General features: G+C 40.9%; 2 protein-coding genes across 7 annotated transcripts in view; both read left to right on the forward strand.

The window, feature by feature from the left end:
- Nucleotides 1-967: 967 nt before the first annotated feature.
- APOH (apolipoprotein H) lies at nt 968-8,131 on the forward strand. Its single transcript, XM_074922089.1, has 8 exons — nt 968-1,072; nt 2,237-2,413; nt 3,006-3,102; nt 4,483-4,559; nt 5,131-5,319; nt 5,904-6,083; nt 6,565-6,762; nt 7,617-8,131. The coding sequence occupies exons 1-8, from the start codon at nt 1,009-1,011 to the stop codon at nt 7,685-7,687; spliced, it is 1,053 nt and encodes a 350-aa protein (XP_074778190.1). The 5' UTR covers nt 968-1,008; the 3' UTR covers nt 7,688-8,131.
- Nucleotides 8,132-12,374: 4,243 nt separating this feature from the next.
- Nucleotides 12,375-18,748, forward strand: part of CEP112 (centrosomal protein 112) — a 173,427-nt gene continuing 167,053 nt past the window's right edge. For 2 of the 6 annotated variants that reach the window (XR_012634784.1, XM_074922179.1), the window contains exons 1-4: nt 12,375-12,612; nt 13,495-13,654; nt 14,488-14,678; nt 15,409-15,575. Coding sequence is in view for 5 of the 6 variants with exons in the window: in XM_074922179.1 (XP_074778280.1) it covers nt 13,516-13,654; nt 14,488-14,678; nt 15,409-15,575 (497 nt within the window). In the remaining variant the exon portion in view is untranslated. Of the gene's footprint in view, nt 12,613-13,494; nt 13,655-14,487; nt 14,679-15,408; nt 15,576-16,915; nt 16,955-18,748 lie in introns of all 6 variants that reach the window. The other 4 variants (XM_074922180.1, XM_074922183.1, XM_074922181.1 and 1 more) reach the window with 4 other exon arrangements.

The raw sequence follows: 18,748 nt of genomic DNA on the forward strand, positions 1-18,748 counted from the left end.
CAGCAGCAAGAGTTTGACATAACCTAGCTTCTCGTTAGAGCTTCAAATGTCCCTCACTCCCCCTCACAGGCTGTGAGTCAGCAGGGGAGGAGGATACTTAGATTAGAAACACCAAACTGTGGAACAATGATTACACAAATGGTATTTTGGTTGCACTTCAGATGCTCCTGCAGTTAAAGTCTGCTAAATTAGAACTGCAGTGATCAGAACCGCAGCTGGTATCTGTGGAGTTTTGACTTGATGACCCCAAACTCGCAGCGCCAAAACATGTTTTTATACCACCCAAAAAGATGGTTTCAGTTTGGCCCCCTCGTCACAAATAAGCAGGCCAGAAGCATTACTTCACTCTTCCTGCAGCACTGGGGCTGTGAGCCCTCTCTCTGATGCTTTTAGTTGTCTGTTAATCAGGAGATGCTTATCGATGACAGGAATCTGATCAAACTGGCCCCCGAAGCCTGAAGTTTCAGGCCAGTTCATCATCTAGTGTAAACTGGCATGGCATTGGTATCAACACTGGAGGTGCAGGACAATACCGATGTCACTCCAACACTAATCATTTCAGCTTAAAAAGCTTCTGTTATAATTATCAGGACTCTTTGGTACAGAGAAATGTACACACGCTCCAGTGATAAACAAAAGCTTCTTAGTGACAGTTCTATTATTTGAGCCAATATCATATTCCAAATATCCTCATCCTCTAAAGATGCTACGAAGATAATATGGTTTTTTCAGAAACCTCAGCCCCACCAGGAGATGCTCTGCAGAAACAACCGGAGACATTTTCAGCAGAGACCGCTATTTGAATTCCTGCATTATGTACAAATGCAACATGTGACGGTTGTTTCATCCTTTATTACAAGCAACACAAGGAACCTTTTATTTTCTGTTTACTGGGATGGGAAAAAATACAAAGAGTTAATATGTAACCATCCTTTTGCGGATGCCTTTATTTTTAAGGGGAGAAACACTAGACTGAGGGTCATTTGGGAAGCTGGTGGGCTGGCAGCAATGTACCTCCTGGCGCTGCTCATGTGTGTAGTGGCTCTGAGCCACTGTGCTCTTGCAGGAAAAGGTAAGCACCTTCCACTTTCTAAGGGCAACCCTGAAGTGGGAATCAGGGAAGCTGGAGAAAGCAACAGGATTTTAAAGCCTTCAGACAATTCTGCTCAGGTGTTTTGAAGGGGAAGTTTCTCTGAAAGCTATTTCCTCTCTTCTTTTCCCCTTCTGCTTCTTCCTCCGTCTCTTCCTACGGTGAGGTGAGTTGCTGTATACAGAAGTATGAAATGGAGGAAAACCAAAGAGATGCTGACTGCAGTGGGGAAGCCAGGTTGCCTGCATGGCGGGGAGCACGGTGTGTGCCAGCAGTCAACCTCGCTGCGTCCCTCTGCCCAGCTGCCTGCTCACCTCACTTTCCCCTCCGCCGCAGCGCTGCCTGGCACGGCTCTGCCCTTGCTTGTCTCCTCTCTTCCCCCACGCCAAGGGCTCTGGGCACTATTTCATGTACTCTTTCCCTCTGTTTGCCATTCTTTTCTACAGCACGAGCTTCGTGTCCCTCTGTTCTCTCCCCACTATCTCAGCAGGAGCATCTCTCCATGTTCTTTGCAGGAGCACAGTCTGCACCCTCCGTTCCTCCCTCGCTGCTCCCCTCCTGTTCTCACTCTCCGGGTGATGAGTTGTTCACGCTGTCAACATGTTAAAGCTGTTTTGGAATCAGAACTGTCTCATGTAACAGAGTGTTTGCCCCACTGAACAGAAAAATTGGGGAAACCAGAGGAAAAAGGAATTTAATTTAAAAAAAAAATAATCCTATTTCAGGCTGACCCCATCAAACTAATTTAGATTAAAACTGAAATGCATACGCTTGCTTCTAAGTCCCTCTCACTCTCTTTTGTCCAAAATAATTTACCACCATTGACTCACTGAGCAGAATACCTTCATTGATCCGTTCTGAAGCAGAAGTAAATTTCAGTAAAAAAAATGTGACACAAAAATCTAACCGGGGCCATTGACAGAGCTGCCGAGAAGAGGAAGAACACATTTTTTTCTGGCTAATGCTTACAGCAGCCATCAGCTGCCTCAGTGAATTACGTACCTATAGATTACAGAAGGACAGTTTAGCTCAGTGCAGGAGCACACTGGAGCTGATGGTCATACAGAAACCCATGCTTCCAGTTGAGAAATAAAAACAACTCCGGTTTTCTGATCGATTTCTTCTAAAGCGTCTCCTTTCCTCCAGTCTGTTCCAAGCCACCAGAAGTGCTATTTGCCACAATTGATGTAAACAAAAGCGTGTATGAAGTGGGTGAGGAAATCGAATATACCTGTAGGCCTGGGTTCGTCCCCAATAACGGCCAGCGGAAGTACACCTGCCTCCCGACGGGCAAGTGGCCCCTCAATACGCTCTTATGCCTACGTAAGTAAAACAAAGTAAATCCTACTCTTAGAATTTATGCCATGCGTTGATCTGAAAGGGGTATTTTATAGTCCACGCGAGGAATCTGATGTATTTAACTGATACGCTTCTGTTGTCCAGTTGTTCTTCCCTTACTTGTCGGAAGACAACTGGGTGTGGGGGAGAAGAGGGGCAAGTAACAGGGGAAGGGTCTTCCCACATGTCCCAGACTTTCCCTTCAGCCTCTGCTCCCAGATGATGATGGAGATTGGACTCGGATGAGGTGAACCTTAATCTGGCTCAGCCCGGCAGCGCTTATACTCCAATGACATATACTGCATTTATTGTGTCCCTCTTTGTTCATTTTTATCATTTCATTGCACAGAAGTTATTTTCCTCAGATCATCAAATGTTAAAAATTATTTAATCATAACGACTTTGAAACTACTATATTTTGATAGAAATGTAAAATAGCTAGATTTATGATATGTAGTATACAGACTAGAGAAACATGAAAGACACCAGGACCCCTTTATGATCAACTTGTTTCCATTATTCTAGCTTCATGCCTCATGAAATAATATTATCCTTTTTTTTAATCTTTAATTAATAGCAAAGAGATGTCCCACTCCTGGACGCCTGAACCATGGAAAAGTTGATTTTATCGACTCACACTATCAGAGTTCTTTAAGTTTTTCATGTGAACCAGGGTAAGCGTTTCTTTCCTGATGTTAAAGAAGTAACCCAAATCACAATATTACATTCTAGTATCCCCTGCTGCAGTATTGAAAGCCAGGGAGCTTAGAAAACTGCGCATGAACCCCCACTTTCACATCAGAAACTGAAAAAAAAAAAAAAAAAAGTCAATCTAGCGATCCTCCTCTGTTCAGTCTTGGCTATAACATCCTGGAGCTTTGCTACTCCAAAGCAATGTCTTACAGATATGAAAACCAACAAAATATCAGAGATTTTATGCAAAGATTTATTCTGGACTGCTTTCCCTTGTTTTTTAAATCCTCTTATTACATCATGAGATGAAATCCTACAGCAGAGAGAAGATAATCCCCATCTAAGTTGTTATGCTGTTAGGCTCTAGAGACTGAAAATTTTGTTTCTATGCCTTTCCAAGCTCAATAAATGAAAACATGAGGTTAATCCTAATTTGGGCCCTGGAACAAATGCACTTTTACTCTAGGCTACTTGCTAGCTTTAGAAATGTGGATGCATTTAAAGTAAAATAGTTATGGTAAATGGAGGGAAATATTTGATAGTAACATACAGTTCATTTTACTTGGGTAATTAATTAATAAACAGTGCTTACCTGGGAAGGTCACAAGTGACACATAGCCTAGAGTTTACTGAAGAGTATCAACAACCTCAGCTACTTCCTTCTTCCACCAAACAGAAGCAAGATGAGGAACAAAATAAATGCAACTATGACACCAAGTGTAGCAATGAGACTCGATTTAATTTTGCTCATTGTAATTTACTGGTTTCCAGCTGTGTGATATTGAAATGATAGATACATGATGAACATTTCTTTAAAACTCAGAGTAAGTGCTAATAATATAAGTACAGAGGATGGGAGAGAATCATTTAGAGTGCATATGGAAATTAAATTGGGCTATTTGGCATTAAAATAAAAAGAATGCACCTCAGTAACTTTAGTTCTTGAGAGTGCTGTTATATGCAATAGTTTGATCCTAATTGCCATAATCAGCTAGGAACTATTCCCAAGAAACCATAACGTTCACATTAGCAATCACAGATAAGTGTTCACTACTTGCAAATATCCAGAGTATTAATCAGTTGTAGAAATTGATATATAAGATAGAATATACAGTTGAAACAGCAAAACATCTTGTTGTAACAAGCCTTTTATCTGGATGCTTGAGATACTTAATACTAACAATTTTTTATACCTGAATCTAAATTTCCTTTGAGATCAGTAAGTGCTAGAACTAGAGAAAGATTTCAGAAGTGGACTCTTAAGTCCGTTTATGAGAAATGGTAATCTTCCTTGCAAAGAACAACTCGATTCTTCACCATGTTTGTTAAGCTTCCTGATAATCAGGTCTTTTTGTTTTCAGTTACAACCTCGTCGGGACAAGAACAAGCCAATGCATGGCAGATGGAAAATGGAGTGGAACTTTTCCACAGTGTCAACGTACGTGCTTAAATTCTAAAGAACTACTCTATCCTTATTCTTATAACAGAAAGATTACCTTACGTTGTTGAGAATTCCACATACTCTTATTCAGAGGCCTCCTATAGTGCCGTGCAGAAAATGGTTAGGAAAAATCAGGAAGAACCCTGTAAATTTGGTTTTAGATGTGTGGATTCTAGTTTTAGAGAAATACAGTTTCAAGGTCTGTACAAAAGGCCAGGATCAGGGATGCTATTTACAGCTGAAGGTAAGATGCTTATCCACTCAAATTCATTCTCCCCGTGCATAAAAAGAGGATATTGTCATGCCTTTGCAACTGTTATTTTTTGATATAACCTGCCCTGCATAAACACTCTACTGAACAAGTAAAACACTGCATAAAAATATAGAAAAAATCATGAATTACATACTCTAAGGCTCCCGAGACTTCTAATCCGAACATTTTGTTTTGTTAGCTATCCTTCCATAAAGGGCAGTGTGGGTTAATTTGGTTATAAGCATATTGCTCCTGTGATTCTAGTAATAATTTGATCTTTAAGCTTTCGTTTCTATGAATACTGTGCTTTTCTAGCGGTGACCTGTGCGCCTCCCTCGATTCCTGAATTTGGAGTCCTTTCTTACCGTCGCTCAACAACTGGAAATATTTCCAATTTCCTGGACACAATTACTTTTGAATGTGTACCTCCTCTTGCACTTATTGGGAACGAGACTGCTACCTGCACGGCCAACGGGACCTGGAGCAGCATTCCAGAGTGCAAGGGTAAATAACTTTTATCAACACCTAAAAATATTCCCTAGAATTGTATATATAAAAATATATGAACAATCTTAATAATTTTTTTTTTTTTTTTTTTTTTTTTTACAATTGTTATTGCAAACACAGAGTAGAATTATTCTGAAAGTCAGACATGTGAAAACAAGATTGCACACAACATGGGATTGACAGTATTTGCTTCAGGTATAAAGGTTATATAAACAAAGTCTGTTAAATGTAGTTCACGGAGGGGAATCAGAGCCCGGCCTCCAAAGTGCAGCCAACATTTTATTCTATTAAGTGCTAGGATTAATCTAAGAAGCAGACAACCTTACCCTTAGTCCTGAAAACTTCACTGGTTTCATGGGTTTTTGATATAATCACAGATTGCAATAGATGTGTATTTAAAACCAGTGATATTTATTTATTGTGATTTTTTTATACTATCTTTCCTCTGCCTATGTTTTCCTGGGCAAGAGGCTGAAATGAACCACCATGAAAGTTTTATGTATTTTTCAAAACACATAGCATGTCTTTTAGAACCGCAACGTTGATAAAGCTTTGTTTTTGTTTTTGTTTTTGTACTGCAGTTGTCACTTGCCCCACTCCAACAGGAATAGAAAATGGATTCATAGAGTTTGCTGTTCGTAGAACATATCACTACAATGAAAGCGTCAGCTTCGGCTGCCAGTCCAGCTACGTGCTGGAGGGACCTAAGCATTCCCGATGTGAAAAGACTGGAAACTGGTCCACAAAGCCAACCTGTAAAGGTATACACACGCTGTCTGTTAGAAACCATGCATCGATTTGAATTTTCCTAACAGACCACTGGTCTGATTGTTAGTGAGCTATTACACCTTTGGGCAAGAGCTGGCCTCAGAAAACCACCAAAACTAATTTCAAGGCCCTAATAAACGAAGGCCACTCCCAACATTCAACACTGTGTGACACGACATATCTGGATTTACTCCAATAAGCAGCCACATAACTTTATCTTGTCTGAGTATTTCCTCTACTCTTCCTATTTAGTATAATTTTCTGGATTTTCACTGGAAACTTTTGACCCCATACTTCAGGATCTGAATTTCTCCATCGTAATACCAGCAGAAGTCCTATATATGTGTGGGACATACTATTTTTTTATTCCCAAATGTCACTTATACAGATTTCGGATGGATTCTAACCTACTCGCTTTTCAAAACAGAGTTTTAATTACCCTTATGTGTTGCTGATAACTGGGTTGTTTTACAGGACCATGTAAAATACCAGTGAAGAAAGCTGTAGTGTTATACAATGGCGAGAAGAAAAGAGTTCAGAATGACCTTAAGGAAGGCATTCAGCATGGTGAAACTATATCCTTCTTCTGCAAGAACAAAGAAAAATCCTGTGCCTATACCGTAGCTGTTCCGTGCGTGGATGGCAACCTTACTCTCCCCGCCTGTTTCAAAGGTACGAGCTAGACTAAACATGAAACAGCTTCTGTTGGTGGAATAACAAGTACTTTAGTGGGGGGTAACGTCATAATTTATCTTCGAGACCTATTTGACTGGCTAATTCATCTGCCTTGTACTAATGTTATTGGGTATTTAGGAAGAAATGGTCTTGGAGAAGGAGAGAATGCACAGCAAGACTTTTATTTTGGATACATCAGAGCCCTGCTTTAATCCCTGTTCTGTTCTTAGAAGGTGTTATTTAGAGCTGGCCTAGCCCAAAGAAAAGGCCATGCATAAAGTATTCTGGGATTTCATGAATCCTTGGATCAACGTCTTCCACAAGGGAAAAGAGCCCGAACAGTGGTGCAGCACTGAGAACCTGATTCACTCCTATCCTGGTGAATTAATCCCACATTATGCTGACTGGTAACACACTGGTCTGACTTTGGACCAAGGGTGTTAAAAAGCACCTGACAGCTGTAGGGTGGAATTGCTACTGGAGGAACTGGTTCACAGACACACAGATTTTTAGAATAAACAGGCTAAATACTAAAGTCTGTTAGGAAGAAGAAATTATTTGCATTTATTTTATCAATATTCCTTGCACAGGATATGCCTTCTAAGTTTTATCTTCATTTGTAAGTGAGGGAAAAAACACAGCCTATGCATGATGAAAACATCTTTCCTCATATTTGATTTGGCTTCTGATGGATGTAGCTTAGCTTTCACTAAAAGAGAATTAAAATAATGTATTTCTTTTAGTGGTTTTACAACGATGCAAAGAATGATTGCTCACCTAGCAGGGTCCATGAGACATTGTTTGCAGCTATCACGTTTCAAGAATTCAACACAAGTTCTTGTTTTCAACAGAACGTGGCTTTTTTTCAAGTCTTGTGAAGAAGGACCCATCAGACATGAAACCATGTGAAGATCAAGAATGAATCAGAGAAGTAAAACAGTACTAAATTTGTGCCTTACCGAGATAAAACATTACATAGAAGAGAAAAAAACTTAGTTACCGTGAGCGTAAATTTCCAGGTGAACTCCAGACTCTCTGCAAATTAAGTCTCAGCTGTTTTCCCAACTACCATCCCTACCAGCCTCTTTCACAAGCTGTGACACATTATTTCAGCAATTAACTTTCATTGTCTTTGCTTTCTTCAAAATTCCTGCCATACTATTTCTCTTTCCATATTTCCAACATTTATGCAACTGTAAATTACTTTCCCAATAGCAGTCCCTTTACAATAAAGTAATTTTGAGCCAATAGTGCATTCTTATTTAATATTACCTAATCATCAATCAGATGCTTTAGCTCTTAACTGATTTATACAGAAAGGCCTTCATCATTAGTAATTAGCTGGCTTCTGATTCCATTACTGCTCCCCTGTGACAGGGAGTGGACCTTTAATTATAGACAGACAGAGGGTCATCAGCCTAGGATTTTCCAGAATTTACGTAAGTAGAAAGACTGATTTCCAAATGAGTTTAGAAGCCAAGTATCCAGCCATGGTTTAAATGTCAATAACATCAGATAAAACGTCCTTTTATACTTAAAAAGAAAAAAAAAAAGCTAAGTTTTCAAGATTCTAGCTTCACCTGAAACTGGTGTTTTAAACAACTGTTAATTTTTACCACTGTTTCAACATTATGCAATGTAACTGATGCCTTTTCTTTTAAAGAAGAGAATTGTACACTATTGAGCAATAGTAATGATTTCTGGTCATTAAGCAGCTTTGAATTAAATCGCACTTTTAATTTGATTTATGATACAGGTAGATTCAGGTAGTTCAGGTAGATTACAGGTAGTTCACTGTAATTTCCAATATGGAAATTTTTGTTCTTATGTCTGTATTTCCATTCAGAAAAAAAAAAATTATAATTTCAACATACTAGAAGGTGATAGAGAAATGTTTGTTACATACTTAAAATAAATTGTCATGGGTCGTATGTGGTTCCTGCTGAAGTATATAACAGCCTTCTCTGTGATTAAAAGCAGAAGTAAGCTGCAGAATAAGAAAGCTACTGCAGAACTTTTTTAGAAGGACCGTTTAACATTAAGAGCAAACTATTGTAAGATGTAACATCTGCCACTAAAAAACTCAGAACCTACTCTTATTATCTTTTATTTTTGAAGGCTGCACATGAATATTTAAATAGTATGCCTGATATAATTTGTTCTTATACTTCCTATTTTTAAGGAGAGATTGAGGCAGCTATTATTAAATATTTAATACTTTGTACTCATCAGCAATTTAATTCTCTCATGTAGAGATAGACAAATTTAGGCTAGCAACTGAAGAGGGTATTTTGTTGGTAGAATGTGCGCTGCGTTTTGGTTCCTAACATGTTTAAGCGGGATCCTTGAATGACATTTGACTTACAGGCCGAGATATTCATAACTAGTTTTAGCACCTACACGGATCAGCTGGCAGGAACCAATCTGCTTGGCAATCTAGTCTAAATGTTGTGTGGCTACATCTCTGGGATCGGGATGTTCGGGACGGTAGCTCAGATACCAAGCACAGTTTAATATTAACTTGTCTTCCACAGCAAAACACTGTGAAGCTGGCGTAAGTAAAGTTAGCATTCGCTGTCACAGAAATGCTACTTTTTCCTGAAATGATTTGTATTTTGCACAAAAACAGTTGCCCCAGGAACATTCAGATTTTTCTAAGCGAATTTTCCCAGTTCTACTTACTCATGAAGCAAGATAACAACTGATCACATCAGCTGGCTTCCTAGCTGGATATGCAGTATTTGAATACTTGAAAGAATCACCCTTAGGAGCCAATGTTCATACGCTGAATTTATTATCTAGTCTCCTGAAGCAAGAAGAGGGAGAAAAAAAATCTGTGACCTGATAAGTCTTTGAAGTAGTGAGGTGTTTGTGAATCACAACTTTTCAGACATGAAAGGTTTGCTTAGAAGGTCTGAAAAATAATGTATTGCAACTAGAGGTGTTCCAAAGGTACGAGTGAGTGAAACCTGCCTTTTTTTTTTTTTTTTTTTCAAGGTGTTTGAAATAATGCCTTAAGCTGTGCTCATGTTACTTGTGGCAACCTGCTAAGACAGTTACAGAGATAAGAGAACATGGTAAAATGAGATGAAAAAAAAAAAAAGTACTGAATGTGTTTTACTTAAATGAACATTTTTTTACAATTCAAATTGGGAATTTGTTCTGTATTCTGGTTGGGATATCTGTGTGTTCTGTGACGGTGTATCTATAGTGATTTCCTCAGGAGGGTCAGTGTACATCAGTACTCATCATGTCCAGGCTGCAGTTTTGTCATTTCTTGAATCTTTAGGTTTTTTTTTTTTTTCTTTTTTTGGACAGAAGTTATGCAATTGTCAAATCAATGCAGGTAGGCTTCAACCTTTCTGGCCACCCTGCTCTGCATTGGTAAGCAGACCCAAAAACTGGATCTATTCCCTCAGGAAATTTTTCCTGGAGTGCAGGTTCCAATTTCATTCATTCTGTTCTGCCTCACGTTCTTTTTCACCATATACCAGCAAATTCAGTTTTTCAAAGTATTTTGTGATGAGCACGGCAGAGACATATTCAAACCTGAAGGCAACGTGCAGATATGAACCAATGACAACAACATACAAAAAAGTTGGCCTAGAAATTCCAACCCTTTTCAGTTGCCAAAAAGCAGATTTGCAAAGCTGGACAGAAATGCAAACCTCTCACCATATCACCTGGTCAATATGCTGATGTGCTGCCCTTGAAAAACCTTCTTGGAAAAAGTCACATTGTTAAGTCCATTCAGCCTTCCATATTCTACCAACTAACAAAACTCTTGTCTTGCCTCCTGTGATTTGCTCTAACCTGGACAAATGATTACAAAATTCCCATGACAAATCTGAAGTGCGGATTCACAGGTCAAAAGTTTGGCAAGTTCAGCTGTTTGAGCAAGTCAGCCACACAATAGTCTTACTGTTTTTCAAGAATCTACCACTGTTTTAAAACAGATTAATAGTCATATCTTCAAATCTATATTAAATAACAATTATTTTAAATTTGGTATTTAAAGATAAATAAGTAATCTTTTTAACTGACTCATGAGATTCCACCATGGACTAAATACCCTGCTTCTATGCAAATGTTGATTTAAGGAGCTATGTGCAACCTGAGCAGGCAACCAGCGTAGCTGTCACAGCTATCACCGAATGAGCCCAAACGCAGAATCATTTCTGCTGAAGATTAGCTGAGAAATCAAAGAAAACAGCCAATTTTCTACTGTACAGTTAAGAAATTCTTGCTTGATGTATATGTGCATGTGAATCAAGCTTAGAAGAGCTTACTCGTTTGAGATAAAAGCACTTTAGACACTATACATACAGTAAGGCCAATGACAGATTTTGAGGAAAGGTAAATAAATGAATCAAAGAGGTCAGATATTTTATTTGGGGTCATACTCACCCACAATCATTTCACTGACTCAGGAAGAGATTGAAGAGCTGAAAGGACTGGAAGATTTCTCTGATTCTGTTGGATTAATTGTTGTTTTCTTGACATGACTACAAAACAACACGTGTAACTACATGACTATGAAACAAAGTGTAAACTGCATCTTTTGTGTAGAAATACCAGGCATTCACTTTTACATTTTTCTATTCCGCAACACACCATCACATTCTCTGTCCTTGGGATAGGACAACCCATGAAACATGAGCAGTATCGAGCAAATGATGTATCTGGGGCTTTGGGCAACCTGCGCTAGCAAAAGGTGTCTCTGCCCGGGACAGGGGGTTGGAACTAAATGATCTTTAAGGTCCCTTCCAACCCAAACCGTTCTGTGATTCTATCACAGTAAATGTTTTAAAGTGAACTCAAAATCACACTGTTATCTACGAGGATATACTTGAACAAATTTCACTTAGAAATGCTCAGAAACTGCAGATAGAATTGCCTCTGCAAGTATTCAGCCTGGACCTGCAATTTCAGTCTCATTTTAACTGCTCATGTTTCTGGCACCCACTACGGAGCTACAAAAACGTTGCTCTGAGTCAAAAGCTACTTCTGATTTACTGACCTTTGATTTCCGAGTGACAAATATTTTTCACTGAGCTTTGAGTGGAAGCTTCCCCCCCCGCCCCCCCCCCAAATACCGATCACAATGAAGATACAAAACTAGATATAGCTGATATCCTCCTGGCGATTAAAACAAAGAAACACCCCCCAAACAACCCGGAGTCATCTCCTGCCGTTTCTGCACCCTCACTCCTCTGGTCCAGGCTCTCCCGCCGTGCTGAGCCGCCGGGTTTAGCCCCCGTGTAACGAGGCCCCAAACCGCCCTCATTAAATTTCTGGCATCTCCCATTTCTCCCTTGGTGCTCCCTCAGGCTCCGCTGGGCCTCGTTCATATTTCTAATGTGCCTGCACGATCAATAAAATATTTATCCATGCATGTGTGTGTGGTTTTGGGTGGCGGGCCCGGCCGGGGCAGCCGCTACGGACCGTGCGCGAGGTGACGTTAATCACTTCGGGCAGTAATTAACGAGCGCGGGCTGTGATTGGGCTCTTGCGGTGTAACGGGGCCACGGCCGAGGCTCCGTTTTGCTCTCTCAATCCCAAGAGTTTTTTCCGTACCGGCTCCTGGGCAGGAATAACGCACGCACACACACCGCCCCCCCGGCTCGGGGCTGGAGGCGGCGCCGCGCGCCCACCGCCCGCCTCAGGCTTCCCGCCCCGGGCCGGTGCCCACGGAACCGGAAGCGCGCGGGCCGCCGGGAGCGGGGGTGCGGCCGGTTTGAACCGTTGGCCGCTCGGCCGGGCAGGCGCGGCGCGGGGCCTTTCCACCGCTGGGGGGGAGCGGGACCCGCCGGCCCGGCCCGGGCCTGGGCGCTGCGGGACAGCGAGGTAAAGGGGGCGGCGCGTCCCGCGGGCGCTGCGGGGAGAGGGGCCGCGGGGTGCCCGGCCGGGGGTGCGGGGGGTGGCGCCGGTTTGGGGCCTCAGGTCCCGCGAATTTCATCCCGCGGGCGGGGTGATTCGCTGTGGTAAACCTCGGGGCTCCTGGCAAGCGGTGCGGTGAAGCACCCCGAGGGAGGGAAGCGCTGGTTTTCGTCTTGTGGGGGACGCGGGCGGAGCTCGGGGCCGGGGTGCCCGGGGGGGTACGGCCGGGCCTGGGCCTGGGCCTGGGCCTGGGCCTGGCGCGGGGAACGGGGCTTGTCCCTGGGGAGCGGCCTTGGCGGCTTCGGCCCGCTGGCGGTTGTGTTCTGCTTAACTTGGTAGAGACGTGCTAATCTGCAAGCTCAAACGTACAGAAAAATGTACAAAAAGCTGGGAAACTAATGACAGGTGACCTTGGATGAAGAGCTCTTGTTTGGCTGTCTTTTCAGTACTGTGTTAAAAAAACCGGTTCTGACAATATTTGTTGGTTCTGTAACTTCTAATTTACAGGTCTATTTGCTGTTCATGCTCTTTTGTCCCCTCTTCTTAAAAAAGAAAACCCCAAACAACAGACTAATTCTAAGGAAGAAAAATTAATGAATGGGGCTAGGACACAAATGCCGTTAGGTGTTTTATACAAGTGGTGTGTAACTGGATACATTTCTGTATGGCTGACTGTTTATTTCCAAATCTAAACGGACACATTTTTGTAGATTACACTGAATGTCTGTTTGCAAAGAATCACTCGTAAGTTTATGTTTATTTGAACATAATAAAATACTTTTATTTTCCATGTAGTTCCAGAGCATGTTGTTGCATGGCCTAAGATGAACAGAGACTAATGTGTACTAGTATTTGATCTTTTCTACTTCAATGGGAATCATTTTGCAGGTTACTTGGTGTTCTTTCAGAATGAATGGTGAAGAGGAAGTATGGGAAAATCTGGATGCAGAATTTGACCACTGTGTTGTGGATATGAAGCCTCATGTTCTAAAACTACAGCATAGGTCAGGTAAATATGGTAAAATGTGCGTATAGAGAAATGCAATAACATTCTAGGTTACTGATAATTATTATGTGTACTTATATCATTTTGTTTACCCGGTCACTTAACGTGTGATGTTTCGAGGCATTGTTCTGAGGGGGAGGGTTGTACAACCCAAAACTGGATTTTTTTGAGGGTACCAATTTCTATTGTTTGAGCTTATCTGTCTTGGTGATGTGAATGTGATTTTGCATAAATACGTTAATGTTTTTATTTTTAAACAAAATAATTCAATGGAAACTAAAAGCTTCTAAAAGACATTGGTTTTGAGACTGCACTTAAACAATGGCAAATATCTTTTAGTCATAAGGCTTTTAAAATTTGTCTTAGGAATGTATAATAATATAAACATCAATTAATAGATGATGTTTTATAAGTCTAATGATTAGAACAAACTGGTTATTGAAGACAGGAACCCTACAAATTAAGACCTCGCTTTGAAAATGTTTAATCAAATGAATAATTTCATCATCTGGTAGCAAAGCTTGTGTAAATAGATATTTTTTGAATGAATGAAGATTTATTGTTTCTTTAAAATATTAATGTTTATGCAAGCTGTATGTTGTAGTTAATGGCAGCTCTTGCAGTGAGTTCAGAATTCCTGGTGACTTACATGCTCTGTACTTACTAGAGATTGATTCCTTTGGTTCGGTCATTTGGATTGGTTTATTTGTTTGATTTAAACTTTTGGATAGAAGGGAAATGTCTACAAAACTGGTAACCAGTAATAGCTTCTGTTTTTTTTAGGCGTTTGATTTGCTCTGAAACTGTAGAGTGATTATGCATATCTATATTTTTAGAACGACAGAGGTGTGCATTGTGGATTAAAAAACTATGTGAACCCTCGGGAGCAGGCACAGGAAGAGAGGGAAGGAAGATTCGGAACCTGTATGCAAAACTTCTACTCCACATGCTAAAGCGAGGTGTGCTGGAAGGTCCTTTTACACATAAACCAGAACCAGGAATACTGAAAACTTTACCTTCATACATGGTGGGTGTAACATCTTTATCAGACAAACTTGCTTAGATGTATTCTGAAAAGACTTTTAAGTCTTTGATTTGGCATGAATGTGAAAAATCTGAATTGAGTGGAATTATATGTAGTAAAGACAGCCATTTATGTTGTGTATCTTGTAATTGGTATTGAAAAAAAATCTTTCAGTGGGCAAAACCCTTTCTTCAAAATTGAGATTCTAAGAAAGCTTATAAAAATAGGTGTTCTGAAGGAACAGAAAGATAATTTTTGTCTAATTCTTTGAAAAGATGTAGTGAAAGATTCGAGGCTATATTTTGTCTTAATCGGCAGATAATTCTTGTGAAAGGAAAATGTGCTTAAATGAGGTGACATTAGTAGTCTGAGGAGATTATAGTAGTCTGTCTTTCTGTGAAAGAAAACAGTATTTCACATAGATATTGTTAAGCTTGGAGTTTGTTTTCTGAAGACCTGAATAGACTCTGTCAATCATTGGCATCAGCTGTAGTGAGATAACAGTCCTAATTTATGCTCAAATTACCCATACCGAAAGTAGTGCTAGAAAACATTTACACTGTTGCCTGTTGCACTAATTTCCATGGATTGGGAGGGTAATATATTTGCACACCTCACTGACCTCATTGGAAAAAGAGTCTTTATAGTTTGGACAAGAACAATGTTAATGGTGTAAAGAATACATTTGTGTAAATATGTTCTAACGTTAATTTTGCATTTATTTTCATTATAGTCGATTTATTTTGATGAGCCAAATTCAACAATAGTTCGGAGTAGCAGCCCAGGCTGCTTACCTGACTGGGTAATGGGAGAACTAGGAAACAATGAATCTAAGCATAAGGAATCGTGGAGGACATCTTCTAAAGAGGCATCACCTTTAGCAACACCACTTAGCTATGGGTAGGATTTCTGTATTTGCTTTATTCAGTATTTGATTCGTATGTAATAGATGTTTGATTTGGTAAGCTCTGTCTGTATGTTTCAATCTGTACGTATGAATTTGTTACACTCCTCATGGACCCATCTTGAATATATTGTTTGTACTTTATATACAGAAATGTAGGTAATGACTTCTAACTTAATGACAGCTTTTATAATTTTCTGTTGTTACATTCCTACATTCTGTCTCCTCTGGCTTCTCTAAGTCTTCTTCCATGTCCCATAGCACTATCTTCTTTCCCTTCCTCTTGTTCTCCTTCCCCTTTCAGTTACAGACACTTAGCATGGAAAATCAACAGGCCAAACTGAGACTTTGAAAGATTTAGCAGCAACCGAAGAGAGGGCTTTATAGAGGTTTTCACTGGTGGTTGCCATGGACTACTCATGACTTTCACAAAGAGCCTGTTTGCGAATGTGGAAATGATCACAGAATCAGAGAATCATCAAGTTTGGAAAAGACCTGAAGATCCTCCAGTCCAACCATTAACCTCACACTGACCAGATCCCTCAGCACTGGGTCAACCCGACTCTTCAACCCCCCCAGGGATCCCGGGGACTCCCCCCTGCCCTGGGCAGCCCATTCCAACGCCCAACAGCCCCTTCTGCACAGAAATCCTTCCTCAGAGCCAGCCTGACCCTGCCCTGGGCAGCTTGAGGCCATTCCCTCGGGGCCTGGCGCTGGGGCCTTGGCTCCAGAGACTCATCCCCCCTCTCTGCCCCCTCCTGGCAGGGAGTTGCAGAGGGCCAGGAGGTCTCCCCTCAGCCTCCTCTTCTCCAGACTGAACCCCCCCAGTTCCCCCAGCCGCTCCCCAGCAGACCTGTGCTCCAGACCCTGCCCCAGCTCCGTTGCCCTTCTCTGGCCACGCTCGAGTCATTCAATGGCCTTTTTGGGGTGAGGGGCCCAAAACTGAACCCCCTCCCCGAGGGGCGGCCTCCCCAGTGCCGAGCCCAGGGCTCAGATCCCTTCCCTGTCCCTGCTGGCCACGCTATGGCTGACACAAGCCAGGATGCCACTGGCCTTCTGGGCCCCCTGGGCACACTGCTGGCTCCTGTTCAGCCGGCTGGCAATCACCCCCTCCAGGTCCCTCTCTCCAGCCACTCCTCCTCGAGCCTGTAGCACTGCTGGGGCTTGTGGCTGAAGCAAAACAGTCCACTGTTTTGCACCGTTCTCTCTTTCTCTGTGTTAATACTTTCTGTAGACTTGGTAACATACTCTGTAGACTTCAAAAGCAGATAATAGTTATTGTTCCGACATTCTAAATATCTATCGAATAAGCTGGTACTCTGGTTATGTTTTTCAGACCTCAGATGTTATGGTGGCAAAGCACAGTGGTCACAAGGCAAGAGACAGAAGTCATACAGAATAACTGTGAGAGGGAACCACAGACAAATATGGACAGGCAGTAAGAAAGAAGTGATGTGGTAAAAGACTGTATAGATGTAGAAGACTCTTAGGCCAGATTTTTCTTAAAATAAATCAAAGTAATTGCTGTCCCCCTGGAGTTCTTGTACAGTCCTGTTTTCTGCATGCTGATATATGGAAGCTGGAAAGTGGTACTAATTAATGAAACTGAGGTGGATGAATCTTCACAATTTCTGTACAGTTCGAAATAAAAGGAATGTACAGTAAACAAGTGAAAAAATGTGGGGAGAGTAGACATAATATTTAAAATAAAAGTTGTAGTCTAAGGTCATAATGCTGAAAGAAGCTTTTATAATCAAATAGTTTTTAATGACCTTTTATACAGAGAAAAGAAATATAACCAAGCATACAGATGGTAGATTTGAAGGATATTCTATCGTAGCTCACAGGTTTTTTTAGATAAAATAGTGGCTCCCTGCAGATAAGCAAGTTTTGCTGTTCTGTGACAAAGGAGGGAAAGTTAGATGTGTACAAAGAAAGAGGGATTTGATCCGTCGTCTTGTGAGCATGTTGGTGCTTATTAAACACTATTAGACACTGTTTGTCTTGTGTTTCATCATGGCTTTTTTATGAAATGGCAAGATTTCTTTATATTTCCTGTAAACTTCATGAATCTTGGATTACAGAAGGTCAGGTTAGACTAGCTATACTCGTTAAAATTTATGAGGCTAAAAATCAAAGCAGCTGCCTGTGGGATACTCTGCCATGTTGTTTTGTTCCCCTGTGTGGGGAGGATTGTTTGCAATGACTCCATCCTTGTCTGAACAATCTCTCTCTGAGTTTGATTTAAAATGGTTTGATATGTATCATGCTGTCTACGACAAATACCTGTGCTTTGTTGGTGACTAGCACCCCCTACGCCTAGGTCCTGCGTGTTTGTCGTGTTTGTTGTTAAGATAACGCAAAAATTTCAGTATTGCTCATTTGCAGCTGTATAGCAGAATCCTGAGTATCTGTAGCTGCACCTTGTTATGGTAATCCATCAGACAGTCTCTTTTTGTAAGTTTGCGGAAGGCTGCATCCGTAGTTCCAATCAGTTGGGTATAGAGCTGTTTACAGGGCAGGTAAGGGGATTAAACGTGTCGGGTTATTAAGGCTTGTTTTGCTGTTGGCTTAGAAAAATGTCCCTGCGGTATTGAAGGTGTGCCAAAGTGGTCAGTTGGATGCTGTTGAAAACCACAGGCTTTTGTTCTGTCCTATTTTGAGGGAATCTTAGCTAAATTTTAGTTTAATCTACATTCTTAAGTATTTACTTTCCATTTTTTCTTATGCAGTGCAACTTTTCACTGATTATCAAGATCTATGTTCCTTTTTATTTTTTTAATGTGGCTCCATTTCAGTCATGGATGGAATTTCTTCTTGTTTGCTCGTTTTTGCAGTTTAGTTAAAGTTTAAACTTTTAAATCCTTGGTGAAGAAAGCATTCTTAGAGGTAGAGTGTGAGTATTATTCGAAAGTCAGTAGGCTTTGTACAAGAGGACGTGTTTGCTCTACGTCTATATGAAACTTCTCGTTTGGTTTCATTGCATTATAAATACGCTCACAGGTTTTGTTTCAGGAGTCTAATGCTTTTTTTCTGTGTTCACTTACATTTTTTGTAAGTGGTTGTCATTAGCTGTTCTTTTTCTAGGCATGCTGATGTTTATCACAGTCCTGAGTTGCATTTTTTAATTATCCAGCTGTGATTTGAATAGGTGATAGGCACTCTTGCA

This window comes from Athene noctua, chromosome 18 (assembly GCF_965140245.1).
Source record: "Athene noctua chromosome 18, bAthNoc1.hap1.1, whole genome shotgun sequence".
Lineage (NCBI taxonomy): Eukaryota > Metazoa > Chordata > Aves > Strigiformes > Strigidae > Athene > Athene noctua.

Excerpts from the sequence above, each read along its gene's own strand:
- APOH (XM_074922089.1), top strand. The coding sequence starts at position 1,009 with ATGTACCTCCTGGCGCTGCTCATGTGTGTAGTGGCTCTGAGCCACTGT. Across the intron at positions 2,414-3,005 it reads CAATACGCTCTTATGCCTAC|CAAAGAGATGTCCCACTCCT; the intron begins GTAAGTAAAACA and ends TTTAATTAATAG. Across the intron at positions 6,763-7,616 it reads TCTCCCCGCCTGTTTCAAAG|AACGTGGCTTTTTTTCAAGT; the intron begins GTACGAGCTAGA and ends TGTTTTCAACAG.